At 45.0% G+C, this 17724-nt stretch overlaps 2 protein-coding genes across 15 annotated transcripts in view; both read right to left on the bottom strand.

Annotated features, from left to right (window-relative positions):
- Positions 1-11446: 11446 nt before the first annotated feature.
- ZBTB9 (zinc finger and BTB domain containing 9) lies at positions 11447-14464 on the bottom strand. Its single transcript, XM_070456602.1, has 2 exons — positions 14228-14464; positions 11447-13972 (listed from the first exon to the last, which is right to left on the bottom strand). The coding sequence occupies exon 2, from the start codon at positions 13964-13966 to the stop codon at positions 12578-12580; it is 1389 nt and encodes a 462-aa protein (XP_070312703.1). The 5' UTR covers positions 13967-13972; positions 14228-14464; the 3' UTR covers positions 11447-12577.
- Positions 14465-15244: 780 nt separating this feature from the next.
- Positions 15245-17724, bottom strand: part of SYNGAP1 (synaptic Ras GTPase activating protein 1) — a 32025-nt gene continuing 29545 nt past the window's right edge. For 12 of the 14 annotated variants that reach the window (XM_020881876.2, XM_070456606.1, XM_070456605.1 and 9 more), the window contains one exon: positions 15245-17154. In XM_020881876.2, the coding sequence (XP_020737535.1) occupies positions 17008-17154 (147 nt within the window). In that variant the 3' untranslated portion in view covers positions 15245-17007. The remainder of the gene's footprint in view (positions 17155-17724) is intronic. The other 2 variants (XM_070456610.1, XR_011483956.1) reach the window with 2 other exon arrangements.

The raw sequence follows: 17724 nt of genomic DNA on the forward strand, positions 1-17724 counted from the left end.
ATATCAGTGCTCATCTCTAACAGATTTCTTACTGCTTTATTGAAGGGAGTGGCCTCTGGCCTCCAGGGAACACAGTCAACTGACAAGTTCTTTAATTTCCATTTCTGATTGCTGATAAAGCAGTGCTTTTTTGTTTTAGTTATTTTTGACCATGCTCCATGGCATGCAGGATCAAAGTTCCCTGACCAGGGATCAAACCCTCCCCCTGCACTGGAAGCCCAAAATCTTAACCAGTAGACTGCCAGGGAAGTCCTATGTTCTTCGATAGTAAAGCAAATTTATTCTAGCATGTCTACATTTTAACTTTTCCAAGGAAGTTCTAGCATCCCCTCCTCTCTCACTATGGGATGTTGCCTTCCCGAGCTTCAAGGAGCTTTCTCAGTGGTGTACTAGGATCAGTTCTAGGCGTCTTTACCAGGATATTAAATCCTAAGTCACAAGAGAGTGTCTTTTTATTAACATATGCTTCCTTATCCAGTCTTATATTCCAATCTTCTTGTTTCAGCACCCTCAAGATCCCCTTCCCTTGGTATAGTCTCCCAATTCCTACTGGTACATATTAGCCAGGTTCTGCAACTCTTCTGGTGAAAAATTTCTTTTCTTCCAAAGCAGTCAGTGTTTCCCCAACTGGGCCATAATAAAAGATCCAAATTTTTAGCCTAGAAGTCATGTAGGATATTGCAGGCAAATCTTGAAGAGGGCAGGTATCACTTACAAGGCATCTGTCTCAGATGCTGAAAGTAAAGACTAAGAAAGAGTTGTAAATGGCCTGGTTAAACACTTAAGTTTTCTCAACCCAGAGCCAACCTAAAAAGACCTAGAGAGTAATTTTCATTTTCTGGTTTTCTTTTTTTTGTTGTTGTTATCCATAATTATCAAGGTATCCAGTTTTCAGAACTTCCCTGGAAGTCCAGTGGTTAAGACTCTACACTTTCAAGGCAGGGTGCATGGATTCAATCCCTGGTTAGGGAACTAAGATCTCACCTGCCTTGCAGCATGGTCACGTGTCTTTAACTTATTATTTCACTGTTCATTTACATTACTGTACACATTGGTTACAGTTAAAAGGAAAATATGATTTGTACCCTAAAGGTTACTGCACAAAGTCATTAATGAGTTAATTAAGTATTGAACAATTAGACAGCTGGTGTTTTAAAGGCTTTATCTTAAGCAGAAAACCTGGTTGATTGTTATATACATATATGTATTAGAGTGTTTCAAATACTGAAAAAAATTGGTTGGGGCTTCTAGGTGTGCTGGGAATATATATATATATTTTTTTGTTTGTTTGTTTTTTTCTATTTATAACAATGATATACAGACACCCCTGCCTAAAAATTCACTATCTAACATGTTTTTAGTAATGGATTAAATCCTTTGAGGAATGCCTGAACTAGAATACGAGATATTAAAAATAATAAAATCATATTGTTATTACATTGTTGGGAATATTGCATTCCATTAGAGACACAAAGTCAGCCACTAGTGACACTAAGATAGATCATTTGATATACAGTTAATGCTTTCCCTCTTAAGATTGGAAAGTTATCTCTGTGGTGTTACTCTGGCTCTATATGAATGTTTACAACAATCAATCATCTGGTTTTAATACCAGTTGATAATCTTTGCCTGAATTTCATTGGAGTTTGTTAAATTATGTTTTTCTAATTGTTTCCTTCACACTGTTTACAAGAATTCTGTGAAGGTTTTCTTCACTAACTGGAACTATGTGGTTTTCCTAAAATAAACTTTTACTAGAAGAGCAAAATAATGCTTAATAGTCTCCCTTTGGACTTCCCACGTGTCCCAGAAGTAAATAATCCACCTGCCAACCAAAAGATACAGGTTTGATCCCTGGGTTGAGAAGATCCCCAGAGAAGGAAATGGCAACCCACTCCAATATTCCTGCCTGGGAAATCCCATGGACAAAGGAGCCTGGTGGGCTACAGTCGATGGGGTTGCAAAGAGTCAGACATGACTTACCAACTAAACAATAACAACAATTTTCCCTTTAATTACCAATTTTCAAAGCAAATGTTTTAAAAGTTACCCCAAATGGCAATGAGTGAGAGTTCTTGATTTATTCTCATTTTGAGTATCATCATAAAATAATGAATTTCATTCAACCAGTGTGTTCAGTTTGATCATTATTCTTTTAGTTACTGAGACTGTGATAACTTTGTTCAGTGGGTACCTTTTCATGTAGGCTCCTGGGTTCTTTTGGCATGACAAACTTTTATCTTCTAAAGTTTTCTTGCTTCCTAACACAAAAATGTGTCCCAGGTACACTTTGAAAAATGCCTACTTCTAAATGTGGAATCAGCAATTTCTTCAAGAAGCCATGCTTTATTTTAGTAGGCACTAGGTTGCTCATTGTTTCTAGTCCATTTCAATGGACAAGACCAGAAAATATATACTGGAAAACTCATAAGTTCATCCTGATTTTTCACTTTAAACATTAGTATGTTGTCAGTGGGTTTCCTTGGTTATATAATTGTATATCTTTTCCTTATACTAAAAGCATTGATTCCTCAGGGGCTTTGATTGATTCCTGGTGGTCCAGTGATTAAGAATGCACCTGCCAGTGCAGGGGACATGGGTTTGATCCCTGAAAATTTCACACGCTGCAGGGCAGCAAAGCCCAGTTTCCACATCTATCGTGTGCTTAGAGCCTGTGCTCTGCAATAAGAAGCTACAGCAATTAAGAATCCTGCACACTGCAAGCAAGAACAGCCCCTGCTCGAAGCCTCGCATAGCAATGAAGACCCATCACAGCCAAAAATAAACAAATAAAAACACTGATTGCTCCCACTTATAATATAACCACGCCTTTTGACCTATTTATTGGAAAATACTTTATTTTTAAAGTTCCTGTATTGATAATACTTCAAACAACATAATTTCAGAAACAAGTTTAAAGCTTAAGAGAATTTCACATTTAAGGGCTTGAAAGTTTAAACTTTTAGTTAAGGATTTTTTTGTCCTTAAGAGAGAACATTGCCTTAAGGATGGAAAGTCTTCAGAACTAACTTTGTGATTATATTGCCAAGTTGATATGGTTCAGTTCATTTGTTCTCAAATTGAAAGAATTTTAAAATTTTTATTTTTTGATTAGGTAATTAAATTACATAATTCAAAAACACACAGGCACTTCCCTGGTGGTCCAGTGGTTAAGACTGTGGTCCAGTAGACTCCATGTTCCCAAAGCAAGGGGCCCAGGTTCGATCCCTGGTAAGGGAACTAGATCCTGCATGCCAAAACTAAAAAAACAAAAGAAAGATCCTGAATGCCACAACTAAGACCCCATACAGCAAAATAAAAGCAAAGAAACCCCAAAGTACACCTACAGGAGTCTTAAAGCACATATGGTCATTTCTGTCCTTACCTCAACTTCTTTTCCCATTTTTATTGTTTTCTTGTTTATCCTAGGAGTGCTTATTTTTGCAAATATTATACTTTTCTTATTTCCTCTCTACCTTTACTGTCTCTCACACAAAACATAGCATGTTATGTATTAATATATTGTTCAGCACTTCGCTTTTTACACTCAGCAATATATGCTGGAGATCACTCTAAATCAATACAGAGAGCAATGAATTATTTTAAGAGTCAAGTAGAAAGTTTTACTAACTTTGACCAGAACACCAACCAGAATGTGCTTGACTCAGTTCAGTTCAGTCACTCAGTCATGCCCAACTCTTTGCGACACCATGGACTGCAGCACGCCAGGCTTCCCTGCCCATCACCAACTCCCAGAGCTTGTTCAGACTCATGTCCATCAAGTTGGTGATTGATTAGATGCTCTTAATGTGCATTAACTATTTCCAAATTTATTTCTCAGTCTTTTAAAAAAGTGACTATATATACAAAAATTATAATTAGTACAATTCTCTAGAATGCATATGTGTATTTGGCATTTTTATTCAGTCTACATCTATGGATACATGCATTTATCTGTAAATAACCAAAGAAAGGGCTCTCTTTTTTTAAACTAACTCACAATACCATTATCACAACTAAATTTTTAACAATAATTCCTGGTATCTTCAAACGTCTAGTCAGTTGTCTCATTTATGAGATAATTATGATAATATTTTTTTTTAATCTTAAAAATAAAAAACTATGATCCAAACAAGGCCCACACATAATGATTACTTAGTCTTTTAAAATCTTTTAAACTGCAGGTTTCTTTCCATCCCTTTTTTCCCCTTGCAATTTTTTAAGAAAACTGGTTGTCTAATCCCCAGAGTCTTATAGAGTCTTAATTTTGCTGACTGTATCACTGTGGTATGGCTTAACATGTTTCCCTGCCTTCTGCATCATCTGTGAATTGGTAGTTTTATCTTGAGATTTGATCACATTCAGGTTCCATACTTTCAGTTAGACTAATAGGTGGTGGTAGTGTTCTCCAAAAGCAACATATTACATATACATATGGAATTTAGAAAGATGGTAATGCTAACCCTATAGGTGAAACAGCAAAAGAGACACAGATGTATAGAACAGTATTTTGGACTCTGTGGGAGAAGGCGAGAGTGGGATGATCTGAGAGAATAGCATTAAAACATGTATATTATCATATATGAAACAGATCGCCAGTCCAGATTCGATGCATGAGACAGGGTGCTCAGGGCTGGTGCACGGGATGACCCAGAGGGATGGGATGGGGAGGGAGGTGGGTTCAGGATGGGGAACACATGTAAACCCATGGCTGATTCATGTCAATGTATGGCAAAATCACTACAATATTGTAAAGTAATTAGCCTCCAACTAAAATAGATAAATTTTTTTAAAAAAGCAATGTATTTTTATTGTCCAGTTGTTTCTTTTCTTATGGTATTAGCCACCACTGATGCTCAATGTCTAGATCCATTAGCTCACTAAGGGTTCATTTACTTTTTATTGTGGCTAATATACCTAACAAAACTTACAATTTAAGCCATTCTTTTTTTTCCCAATTTAAGCCATTCTTAAGTGTACAGTGGCATTTAATAATTCATGTTGTTGTGAAACCATCACCACTATCAATCTGCAGAACATTTTTCATCTATCCAAACTGAAACTAGGTACCCATTTAACAATAATTCCCCTTTCCTGCTCTCCCCAGCCTCTAGCAACCACCATTATACTTTCTGTCGCTATGAACTTAACTGCTCTAAGTCCCTCATAAAAGTGGAATCATAAGAGTACTCTTCCTTTTGTTCCTGGCTTATTTCACTTAGCATAGTGTCTTCAAGGTTCACCTATCTTGAAGCATGTGTCAGAATTTCCTTCCTTTTTTAAGGTCGAGTAGCATTCCATTGTATATAAATACCACTTTTTGTTCATCCACACATCAGTCAGTAGACACGCTGTAGACGTGGTACCATTTCTTAAAAGGCAAAAAGAGCTTATATGGAAACATCAATAAACCTCAGCAAAATCATTAAAGTTGTTTGAGTTACAGGTAGAACAAGAAGCAAGATCTCCATCCCCACATAAATTTGCAACAGACACATATTCTGACCTCAAACTATGGTTCCAGCAATATTTTTCAGACCTCAGTGCAAGTGTAAGGAAATTCCTATATTCCATTTAACTGTGCAGTTGGAGAGCTTCCACCTATCCTTCAATTGGATGTGCTTAATTGACAACGTGGAAAACAGTGAAAAATTATTAAAGAGATGGGAATACCAGACCACCTCACCTGCCTCCTGAGAAATCTGCATGTAGGTCAGGAAGCAACAGTTAGAACTGGACATGGAACAACAGACTGGTTCCGAATTGGGAAAGGAGTATGTCAAGGCTGTATACTGTAACCTTGCTTATTTAACTTACATGCAGAGTACATCATACGAAATGGCAGACTGGATGAAGCACAAGCTGGAATCAAGATTGAATCAAGATTTCTGGGAGAAATATCAATAACCTCAGATATGTAGATGACAGCACCCTTATGGCAGAAAGCAATCAGGAACTAAAGAGCCCCTTGTTGAAAGTGAAAGAGGAGAGTGAAAAAGCTGGCTTAAAACTCAACATTCAAAAAACTAAGATCATGGCATCTAGTTCCATCACTTAATATAGAGGGAAACAATGGAAACAGCAACAGACTTTATTTTCTTGAGCTTGAAAATCACTCCAGACAGTGATTGCAGCCATGAAATTAAAAGACGCTTGCTCCTTGGAAGAAAAGCTATGACAAACCTAGACAGCATATTAAAAAACAGACATTACTTTGCCGACAAAGGTCCATATAGTCAAAGTGATGGTTTTTCCAGTAGTCATGTATGGATGTGAGAGTTGGACCATGAAGAAGGCTGAGCGCCGAAGAATTGATGCTTTTGAACTGTGGTGCTAGAGAAGACTCTTAAGTCTCTTGGACTGCAAGAAGATCCAACCAGTCAATCCTAAAGGAAATCAGTCCTGAATATTCATTGGAAGGACTGATACTGAAGCTGAAACTCCAATACTTTGGCCACCTGATGCAAAGAACTGACTTACTGGAAAAGACCCTGATGCTGGGAAAGACTGAAGGCAGGAGAAGAGACAACAGAGGAAGAGATGGTTGGATGGCATCACTGACTCGATGGACATGAGTATGAGCAAGCTCCGGCAGTTAGTCATGGACAGGGAAGACTGTTGTGCTGCAGTCCATGGGGCTGCAGTCCGACACGACTTGAGCGACTAAACTTAAGTGAATTGATAATGTAATGATATGATAAAAGGCACGTATCAAGAGAATATAAGTGATAGAACTCTATAAATGCCTTTCAAGTGATGAATATGCTCAATTAAAATCACATGCTTTTATAGACTGATACCAGTTCTGGCAGTATTACCTGTGTGAAGACATTTTCAAAGATCAAATGTAAAAAATCTCATCACAGATCAGCACTAACAGATGAACATTTGCAGTTGATTATAATGACAGGAAACACTGCTTGTAATTTTTTTAGCTGCACCATGCAGCACATGGGACCTTAGTTCTCCAACCGGGGGTTGAATCCATGTCCTCTGCACTGGAAGCACAGTTTTAACCACTGGATCACCCCAGGGAAGTCCTAGGAAACAGTAACTTTTGATCCCCAATTAGGCAGCTGACTTGTACAACAAAAATTTGTACTAAATTATTATTTTGAATTTTTTTAATAAATACAAGGAAATTGTGGAGATTTGTTTTCCTTAATTTTTTATGTACCTATATATACTTGATTTTGCTTCTTGGCATGTAAAGCCTGATATTTACTATGCTATCCATTATAGAATAAGCTTGCCACCCCCTGGTCTAGAAGAACACTTGTCAATACATCCAGCTGCTTGTGATCACTCCCAAGTTCTATTCCTGTCTCCCACTCATTAAATGGCCTCTAACTCAAGCCAAAACTCTAGAAATCATCCTTGGTATTTTACTTTCCCACAATCTCTATATTGTTAAAACGTGTGTCTGTCCTACCTTGAAAAATAATAACTTTAATCCATCTCCTTCTCTCCATATCTTTTACTCACTTCTTGTCTGCACTAATGAAATAGTCTAATTGGTCTCCCTACTCCTGCTCTTGCCCTCTGTATACAATTTATTTTTGGCTTCATTGAGTCTTCGTTGTTGCACTCTGGCTTTCTCTGAGGTACACGGTTTTCTCATCGCCATGGCTTCTCTTGCTGCCGAGCACGGGCTCTCAAGTGCAGGCTCAGCTACACCGAGGCCTGTGGGATCTTCCTGGACCAGGGATGGAAGCCATGTCCACTGCATTGGCAGATGGATTCTTTACCACTGGACCACCAGGGAAGTCCAGTGAAAGTGTTAAGTCGCTCACTCATGTCCAACTCTTTGCAACCCCATGGACTGCAGCCCACAAGGCTTCTCTGGCCATGGCATTCTCCAGGCAAGAACACTGGAGTGGGTACTCATTCCCTTCTCCAGGTGATCTTCCTGACCCAGGGATCAAACCTGAATCTCTTGCAATGCAGCCAGATTCTTTACAATCTGAGCCACCAGGGAAGCCCAAGAATCTCTTTAAAATGTGAAAAGATTATTATTCCCCTACTTTAAATTCTTTATTGTCTTCTCAATGCATTTAGGATCAAATCCAAATTCCTTACCACAATCAAGGCTTCATATAGTCCAGTCCACCTCTTTAATCACATCTGCAATGAACTGATTGTTTATGCCCCCCAAAATTCATGTTAAAATCTAATCCCCAAAGTGGTGTTATTAGAAGGCTGGGCATTGGTGAGATTAGGTCATGAAGGTGAAGACCTCATGAATGGGATATGTGCCCTTATAAAAAAGAGACTTCAGAGAGCTCTCTTTCTCTTTCCACTGGGTGAAGATAGATATATGAGTCAGGAAGCAGGTCCTCATGACACCAAATCTTCTGGCACTTGATCTTAGACTCCAGCCTCCAAGTGTGAGAAATAATTCTTTTGTTTATAAGCCACCCCATCGGTGGTACTGTTATAGATGCCAGAATGGACTAAGACAACCTCCCATTCCTCTCCGGGTTCCCACTCTCATCAAATACACCTCTTATCTCTTCCTTGGCCTTTACATCTGCTGAACACTTAACTGGAACCACTTTCCTTGCCCTGCTTGCATGCCTGGTGTAGTGGGAATTCCTAATAATGTACTTTCACAGCCTTGAGAAATTTCACAGAAATAATACCTGGAAAAACAGCATGTATTAAGAAACTGTATTGATGATTACTTCTCATGTCCTTCTTAGAATTATAGCCTTGTTACAAACCCCAGGGTCAGACCCAGAAGAGATTATGACTGGGATCATGAAAGCATGGACTTGGAGTGCCTAGTCAGCATCAGGCATGAACGCTGCCTACGCACTTGCTAATTGTTCCCAAGACCAGCCCAGAAGGGAATGGCCTGGGGTAAACACAGGGAGATCTGGACTGTGTCAGTGTAGTCTATGCTGCTTAGGAGAATGTGATTGATATGGCATGTGTCTTGAGAAAGATAAGGTCTGAGAAAGTCTTGTACTCTGCAGTTACAAATAAAAGCTGGACTCAGAGTGGACTCTGCACCTCAGTCCAATAGAGGCCGCAGGTCCCTGACCCCTTGCACCAGATTTCGTGTTCTGTCTTCATTCTCATCACTCGCTCCCGGACCATTAGGGCAATAGTCTGGGTCTTTCTTTTCTTTTGGATACTAGATAAATATGTACAGTATGCCTTCCTTTCCTGTTACTCTCCATCTTATTGCCTGTTGTATTTCCTCTCCCTTTTATCTATGAAGTACATACACAATGATTTAAACATCTGTCTCTTAAAGCAAAAATCCAGGCCCAAGTCCTTATGATACTTTCTGCTTTCTTCATCAGTGCCCAGTACACAGTAGATGCTTATTGTTGAAGGAAGGAAAGAGGGAAGAATCTAAGTAGTTTGGGGGTTAGGAAAACTGGATATATAAAACTAAGGCTCACCAGTATTTAAATGCTTTAACTCAGAAAAGTGGATAAAAATAATCCAGGAGTGTATCAAGTTAGAAGACAGGGGAAAAGAGCCCTGAAAAACTAGCATTTATGAGAAAGGCAGTAATTAAAACAATAACATCTAATCCTTACTGAGTGCTGTATGCCTCATTTCCCTTTTAGTTGAAAACACTTTCCCTTTATGGATGTGAATGCTCCCTGAGAGAACCGATCCCTGAGTGCAGGGAACTGATGCTCTCACTCTATAATAACAGCTGACATTTATTGACTTTACTGAGTACAAGGCACTGTTTTAAGCATTTTACATGTATTAATTCTCACAATCCCATGAACATATTGACTGTTAATGAGAAACTACAGAGACAGAGAGTGAAGATATACGACAGAGAGGATAATTAAGAGCAAAGGCTCTGGGAAGGGGCCTAGCCATGGACAGTAAAAGGGACATTTCCTCCACTATAAAAAGGAAAAGACAGAGGCAGAGAAGTGCACATTTAAGTTTGTTTAAACCAAAATCTTTCATCATGGAACTTGATTTCTCTATAATTCTAATAACTTGATTAAAAAAAAAAAACTTCTAACATGGGAGTTTTAATGGGCTTCATAGGAAGTAATAAAGAGCTGTGGGGAATAAGGAGGGAGGAGGCAATCCTGCTGTATGTCTAGACATCTATTAAGTGCCAGGTATACCTGAGGCTTTACAGATCCCGAGATGGGCAACATGTGGAGACTGTATGGGTGGGCCTCTGTTCTTGGGTGGGCCCCCTTCCCCACTCTTCTGTCCCAGAACTTCAATTTACCCTTGAGGATTCCAGGATTTGTTGCCTCCATGAAATATATGGCCACGGTACTCTGGCCAGAGGATGGACCTGAGGCCCAGAGTCCACTCCTGGGAAATTTTATCTTAAGATGAGTGACAAAAGACATAAGACTGACTGGGTCTTCCCAAAACACATGACCTGAAGAAATCCCCCGTTTCTGCTCCCTGAAACCCTGGAGCTGACCCAGGTCTTATCCTTCTAAAAGCTGGTCTTTTAGCCCTTCTGTTCCAGGAGCCACCCCACATCCTTCAGATTCCTGCTTTGATATGGGTTAGTCAGAGCCAGCTTCCATTACTTGCAATCCAAGGATCCTGGCCAACAGATACAATCACTTACAGAATGTGCGCCAAAAGAATGACAGGTGGGTGGCATGCAGTAGATCCAAGGGTGGCAGCCTCCATCCCTGACCCTGTACCCAGTGGGTATGGTTCTTTAGAAAGACTGACAGATCCCAGGTAGAACTCACCTTCTCAGCCACAGTCATAGTTTTAGCCCCTTTAGACTCCATACCTAATAACTTCTGAGGTACCTGCTTTGGCAAAGGCTGTCAGTCTTGACTCTACAGTTCTCATGCTCACCATTTCCACATCAATTCAGTCACCTATCCCCACTGCCACACTCTGGCAACGGAGGAGCTCTTTGTGAAACCTCTGGTGACCTATAATAGGTCTTTTCTCAGCTTCCTTTGTGTCACTACAGTAGCTTGTACTGTCCCCCATCATGGACTTACTATACCACATTGTCATTATATCTAGCTTTGGTAGTAGCTACAAACTCTTCAGGGTTAAGAGTGTAAGTCAGGGTTGAGTACAGTGCTTTGTAATAAGTGTTGAACAAACCAAACAATACACATAATACATGAAGTCAGGAGGCAACATTATAGAATCATGTGAACAACCCCTAAAAAAGAGAGAAAACAAAGAACCAGTCAGAAGGTACATAACACCCCATCCCTCAAAAGAAAAAAAAAAAAAATTAAAACTCTGAAAAATAAGGTAACTTATCAGAAGTTATTCAGAGGCAGGTGAGGACTGAGAATCTGGTCCACCAATGTCCAGGACTGTGTTCTCTGCATCAGCATGAAACTATCTGATTCTTCCCCCACTGATATAACCCAGCTGCATAAGGAATACATCCAGGTCTTTGCAACTCTTTTCACATGGTCTCTCCCATATAAATGACTCAATTAAGTTCACAGTTAGCTTAGATTTCATGGCAAAGTTTATTGGAAGAAATAAAGAAAACTACGACAATCTCCCCATTCCAACATCTACCCTTCTATGTGTGGACCAAGGGGCTGTAATGTGGGTGAGGATGGAAAGGGAGGAGGTATGGTCCCACTGTGCAGTTATTTCTCTAGTTTTCACCATGTGCCACCTCAGCCCTGAGTCCCTCTAACCTCGGCCACCTGTTCAGAGCAGTGGCACTACCCTGAGAGCATTTTAGGTCAGTGGCCATCTCCTGAGTTCACTGATCACATTTCAGTCCCTGTGATCAATATGAGTGATCAGTGGTGGTCAAAGGTAGACAAGAGGCACAGACTGTGGAGGGAATACCTCTATTAAAGAGGGTTCTAAGTGACTCACGGAATCCTCAATTTGTTAAAGTGCTCAACTACAACATACAAAATAAAGGGGTTGAAAAAGTACCTATGGGTGAGAAAGTAACTTACAGACTGAAGGGTTTCCAGAAAATCATAACAAAGGAAAAGTATAGAAGACCTTTACTCGTAAAATTTCAGCAACGATGAGGGAAAAGTAAAGCTTAGAGCTTAGTCTCTGGATTACTAGAACTCTGAATCAAACACATCTCTAGATGGAGACCAGCTCCCTTAACTTCTCATAGAGACTGAATTAAACATTTATCATAATTTTTCTTGCTCTAACTCCTCTCTCATCAAATAAAACTTGTAATCTGAAATTTAATCCAGTTTCCTGTATGAAAAAATCTATTACAGACAACTGATCAGTATATTTACGGCCTGTAAACCAGTTTCCTGTAGGATAGTTAGCAAAAACCTGGAGATGAGAAATAAAGTTTTCAAATCTGTCAGGTTGAGGCCCACACCCAAGAAGAGATTCATAATATATCTATCCTTCTGGAATAATTAGCAAGATACAGGGATGTTGCTGCTGGTCCAGTGGTTAGGACTCTGCACTGTCCACTGCAGGGGTGCAGGTTCAATCCCTAGTGGCATGCTACAAAGTATGGCCAAGAAAAAACCACCAACACCAACAAGATACAAGGTTGGGGTACTGTGGTAGTGAGGAGTAATAAGTATCCATCAGCAGCCGTGGCTCCCTTCTCCTGAAAGTTAGCATATGGCCTCAGCAATCACTTGTAAGTCCAGTGAGCAGTGGCCCAGCCCTGACCCTTGCAGAGGTCCCGGTGGCGAAGGAAACAAGCATGGACTCTGAACCGGCGACCACAGTGAGGACAGGCATGGAGGGCTCCAGCATGCGTCTTCATATGCTCTGTCAGATGGTGCTTCAGCTTGAAACGCTTGTTGCAGATGCCACAGCCAAAGGGTCGAAGGCTGAAGGTCAGCATGATGTGCCGGTCACGCTTTGGCTTCACTGCAAAGCGTTTCCCACACAAACAACCAAAGCGTTTTCCATCTGCAGGAGGTGCGCCACCTAGCTTCACAGGCCCATGCACAGCCTGCCCTGCTCCCCCAGGTCCCCCACCCCCTGACAGGATTTCATTCCCATGAAGATCCACTGGTTTCCAGGATGGACCACCTCCTCCAGATGCTGTCCCTGCTCCTGAGGGCAGTAGGAACCCTAGTTCTCCATTCTCTTCAGTGTTCCCTCCTGGAAACACTTTGGTCTCCTCCTTTGCTCCTACAGACTGACTTCCGCCTCCTGCTACCTCCTCCTTGGACTCAAAGGGTTCCTGCTTGATGTAGAAGATTTTGGGGGGCAATGCAGTATGAGGAGCAGGAGGCTCAGGTGGGGCATTCTCACCCTCTGGAAGCCTGCAAGGAGTAGTGGATGTGGGCAGGGGGTGGGATGCAGGAGGGCAAGGAAAACTCCCTGACCCTTTCTGAGACTGAGGAGTCTGAGAGGGTGCTGTTGACCCTTGGTCCTCCTCATCTTCTTCCTCCTCTTCCTCTTCAACCTGAAGCTGTAACATATCTCCCAGTTCACTCCCCTCCCCTCCAATCGGGCTCTGGGTAGAAGCAGAAGACTGTGCCGGGGTCTGGCAAGGGGAAGAGCGGATGCACCAGCCTCCTGTGGTGGAAAGAAGTGTGTGGAAAGGGGTAGCTCCTCGGGATGAAATCCCACCACCTGCGTTTTCCAGTTCTCTAAGGATCTCTGAGCACTGATCTACCACTTGCCACATCTGCAGGCCACTGGCCACAAGGAGGTGCGCAGGGAGAGCATCCAGGGGCAGACGGAGGTGCCCCGAATAAATGAGCTGCAGCAGCCCCTCGAAGGCATCGGCTTCGATAACGCTGGGAAGGGTGAGACGCGGTGCATCCCCCAGAAGTAGTTTGTCGTGGAAGTAAGGAGAAGCGGCGGCCAACACTGCTTTGTGGGCCCTCAGTTCGCGGCCCTGCACCAGGAGAGAGACATCACAGAACTTTCCCTCCAGCCTGTGGCGGTTCAGGGCCTCCAGCAGCAACGAGCTGTGCTGAGGAAACTCGATCTGGATCGTCCGTGGGGCTGGGTTGCAGGCTGGGGAGGGGGCTACGGGAGGCAAAGGCGTCGAGGTATCCATGGCCTCCTGGGGAAGAAAGAGACCCCAGAAGGTCGGGTACAGGAGGTGAGGGGGCGGGGGAGAGCCCCTGCGCGACGAGGGCTGCGGAAGAAAGAGGGGGTCACAGACGCTCGGGATGAGGGCAATCGTATCTCCCCAAACAACGTCCGCCTCCGCTGCACCCCAACGTGTGGGAACTTTTCGGTCGCCGGTGGTTCGGGCAGAACAGTCCCAAACACACCCCGCCGAGAAAACGAAAACAAACCACAACAAAACACCAACCGGGGCTTGAACTTGCAGGGCCTGTGGCGAGGAGGAGGTCCTTCAGCCGCGAGCCGGACCCCGCCGATCGCTCCCCAACTCACGTGCCCGCAGAGTCCAACTCCCTGGCAGGCACCTGGGGACCGTGAGCGCCAGCCACTTGGCCCTTCCTGCCGCCACGCCCCCACGGGTACACACGCGGTCCGGCGTCCAAAGCGCCTCTGCAGCAACCGCGCCGCCTCGGCCGGAAGCCGCCTCCTCCCCGCCGGAAGCGGACCTCTAGGAGTTGGGCGGGGCCAGGGAGGCAGCCAATCGGAGGGCGCCGGCCTACAAGCCTCACGCCGATTGGTCGCGCCGGGGAGAGGGCGGTGCTGGCGGGAGGCAGCAGACCCGGCCCGGGCCGCAGAAGGAATGAGAAGGTGCACCCAGTAATGAGGGCGCGACCAGTGAGCCATGCCAGTGATTAAATGTAGAGCCTGCCCCCGACAGGTGGAGATTAAGAGGGCATCTAGCGTATGGGCTAGGTATTGTTCGCATCACCTTCTATCCCACGCTCCCTCCCCCGACCTGCCACCAGCGAGGTAGGAGTTCCCATCCTTTCCTCAGGGGAAGCCGAGGCGGCAAATGCTGGCCCAGGGGCCGACTCCCCAAGGCTGAGGCATCCAGTTCTTTCCTCCGTTCCGCACCGGAGCACTTTAACCAACAGTCAAATAATCTTCTTTTCTAGGTAATTATTTTTAAGGGACATGTAGATGTACACTTGTAACTTTTTATCAGATAATGCTGTTGTTCCTTAACCTCTCTACTCTTGGGGTTAAGTGGCGCAGTGGTGAGACACATGGGGGAAATTTGGCCTGTGCAAGACTCCTACTCTAAAACAGTTTCGCTGGTCGGGAGATCGATATTCTAGGGCCAAGACTATGGCATCACACAAGGATACAGAATTTCTCTCAAGCTGTCAGCTTCCTCTCAAAAAGCAGTCCCTGTCACCATGCTAATCCTCCTGGAGGTCCGAGACTAGGAAAGTCAGCACCGCGATAAAAGAACAATCTCCGTTTATTAAACATGATTTTTCTGTTTCACCACACACTCCAGAAAAAAAGGAAATGGGGCTGGGAGTGGAAGAAAAAGGGCAGTGGTGGGGGAGAGAGTAGGCTGGGGGTGGGGTGGGGTGGGGTGGGGAGGGAGAACGAGAAAACAAAATAAAACAGGTAGGAAGAACATCTCCCTACCCTATGGGGTGGGGGGCGGAATTGTGGGGGGGAGGGGGCCAGGAAGCGCTGTACAGAGGGGTTGCCCCCAGCCCACACACACACACCCCAGATATGTACAGTACAAATCCCAGATAATTACAACAGCCAAAGAAGAGAAGAGGAAAGGGAGTCCAGGGGGAGGGTCTGAGGTTGGGAAAGCAAGGAAGGGCACAGGGATAAAATTTCACATATTTACAACTTTTATATAAGTATAAATTTGGCCCCGGCTGGGTGTCTGTGTGTAGGGTATGGGACTGAAGGGGAACTGTCCATACAAAAGAAAGAAGGGTGGAGTCCGAGAAGTCTCAATACCAAACGCAAGAAGGGATGAGGGGGCAAGGCTGGGTAGAGGACAGCAGTCAGGGATGAGGGGGTGCCAAGGAGGGCCTTCTCTCCCCCTATGACGGACCCACCCCAAACCCCATCCATCCTACCTCCCCTATCCCGCCAGAGAGCTATGTACAGAGAAACACCGAAAAATTGTGGAGCTGGCGGGAGGGAGAGATGTGGAGGGAGATTGGGGCGGGGGGGTGGCGGGGAGGATGAGAGGGAAGCCCAGCCCTGTCCTACCTCCCCCAGGGGACAGAGTCATGGAAGGGGGCCCCCAACACCCCTCCTCCAACACAGGTCCCCCTGCCCTGGGGGAGAGAGACATGGCTTTTCCTAGTGTAAGTTCCCCCCTCCCCCTGGGAGTAGAGACCAAGAAGTGGGGGGCAGGGGGGCTGTGTGTGTCAGGGTAGGGCAGATCAGCTAGTCTGTCCTCCCCAACATACACCCCCCTCCTAAACCCTAACCCCTCCCCTGAACCTCAGTTCCGCCCCACCCAACACACTGGGGGAGGGGGGGGCCTGAGCCCCCTCACCCCGCTCTGGGACCAGCCAAGAGCAGATCAGGTATGGAAGAAAGGGAGACAACTCCCATTCCCCCTTGCCGCCCCCTCCCTGCCCCGGTGGCCCCTCCACCCCATCTGGGTTCTGGGTGGGGAGGGAGAGTATTTGAGAGTGGTAGGAGGAGAAGGAGTTTGTGCGTGCTGAGCCCCCCCAGACGCTCCTGAGAAATCAAGGGGTAATAGGACCCCCTCACCCGGGGTCCCCTCCCCATAACAAGGGGGACAGGGGAGGCCAAAATGGGGCGGTGGAGGGGAGTTAGATTGTCAGCTCTGGTTACTGCTAAAAAATCACCCTGAAGTTGAAAGTTTGGAGGTGCCGCACCCCCAGGGTGGGGGTGAGGGTCTGTCCCCCAGTGCTCAGGGGAACGATGAGGCAGAGGATGGGGATAGCACCCCGGAGTGAAGGGGTCTGTGTCCTGGGGCAAGGGTCCTGGGGGTCACAGGGGACAGCACCCCAGAAGGAAGGAAAAGGGGGCAGCTGAGGGTCCCCACTCTCCCTCCCAGAAATGGTGCAGTGGGGGTGGGGGACTGGTGCCCCGCAAGGAGGCATTCAGGGAGGCGATCCCGCTGTCCCTCGGCGACGTCCAGTCCTGGTGGTCGGTGCCGTTCCAGGGTGGGGTGCACAGGGAGGGAGGAGGAGGTCTGAGATGCTGGGTGGGCTAGTGGTCTGCGGTGTTTCGGAACTCGCCGTTCTCAGTGATCTGCAGCCGGGGTGGGGGAGGTGGGGCTGGGGGGGCCAGGCCGTTCCAAGGTGGGGCCAGAGTCACACGCGGGTTTGTTGGACCCAAGGGGGGAAGCTGCCTCTCCTGCAAGATACCAAAGAGGAGAGCGCGGACTTATTGAGACGCTTCGCGGGGGCCTGGCTGCCAGCCCCCAAGCAGTGGCCTCCCCGAGAGCTGGCCCACTCCACCAACTATCCCACCCCCTTCCCCCAGGACACCCCTCCCACCCACATCATCCTCATTTGTTCTCACCTGCAGGAGAAGGTACATCTTCTGCAATCAGGGAGAAGAGACTCTTACCCCAACTCCTAACTGGGGCCTTCAACCCCAGGAGTCACACCAGGAACCCATTTCAAAAGAGGTCAGTTTCCTATCTCACCCTCAAGCTAACCCTGGCATCTTCCACTGCCCAGGGCCCCCTCCCAGGCCACCACCAACTTGAGGTGGGAACTTAGTGCAGAGGGAACAAGGAAAGGCAGTACAGCAAAACCTCATTAATCCAACCCCCCATGGATTGGAATTTTTTCATAATTTGAACAAAAACTGGGCTTGAGTTTTCCTTTATCTGTGAAGAAAGAATGTGCTAAGCAAATTAATAGTAGAAACATGTCTGTGGGAGGGAATATTTAACCTATACCAGAAAACAGGCTTTTC

The sequence above is a fragment of the Odocoileus virginianus genome, chromosome 27 (genome assembly GCF_023699985.2).
Source record: "Odocoileus virginianus isolate 20LAN1187 ecotype Illinois chromosome 27, Ovbor_1.2, whole genome shotgun sequence".
Lineage (NCBI taxonomy): Eukaryota > Metazoa > Chordata > Mammalia > Artiodactyla > Cervidae > Odocoileus > Odocoileus virginianus.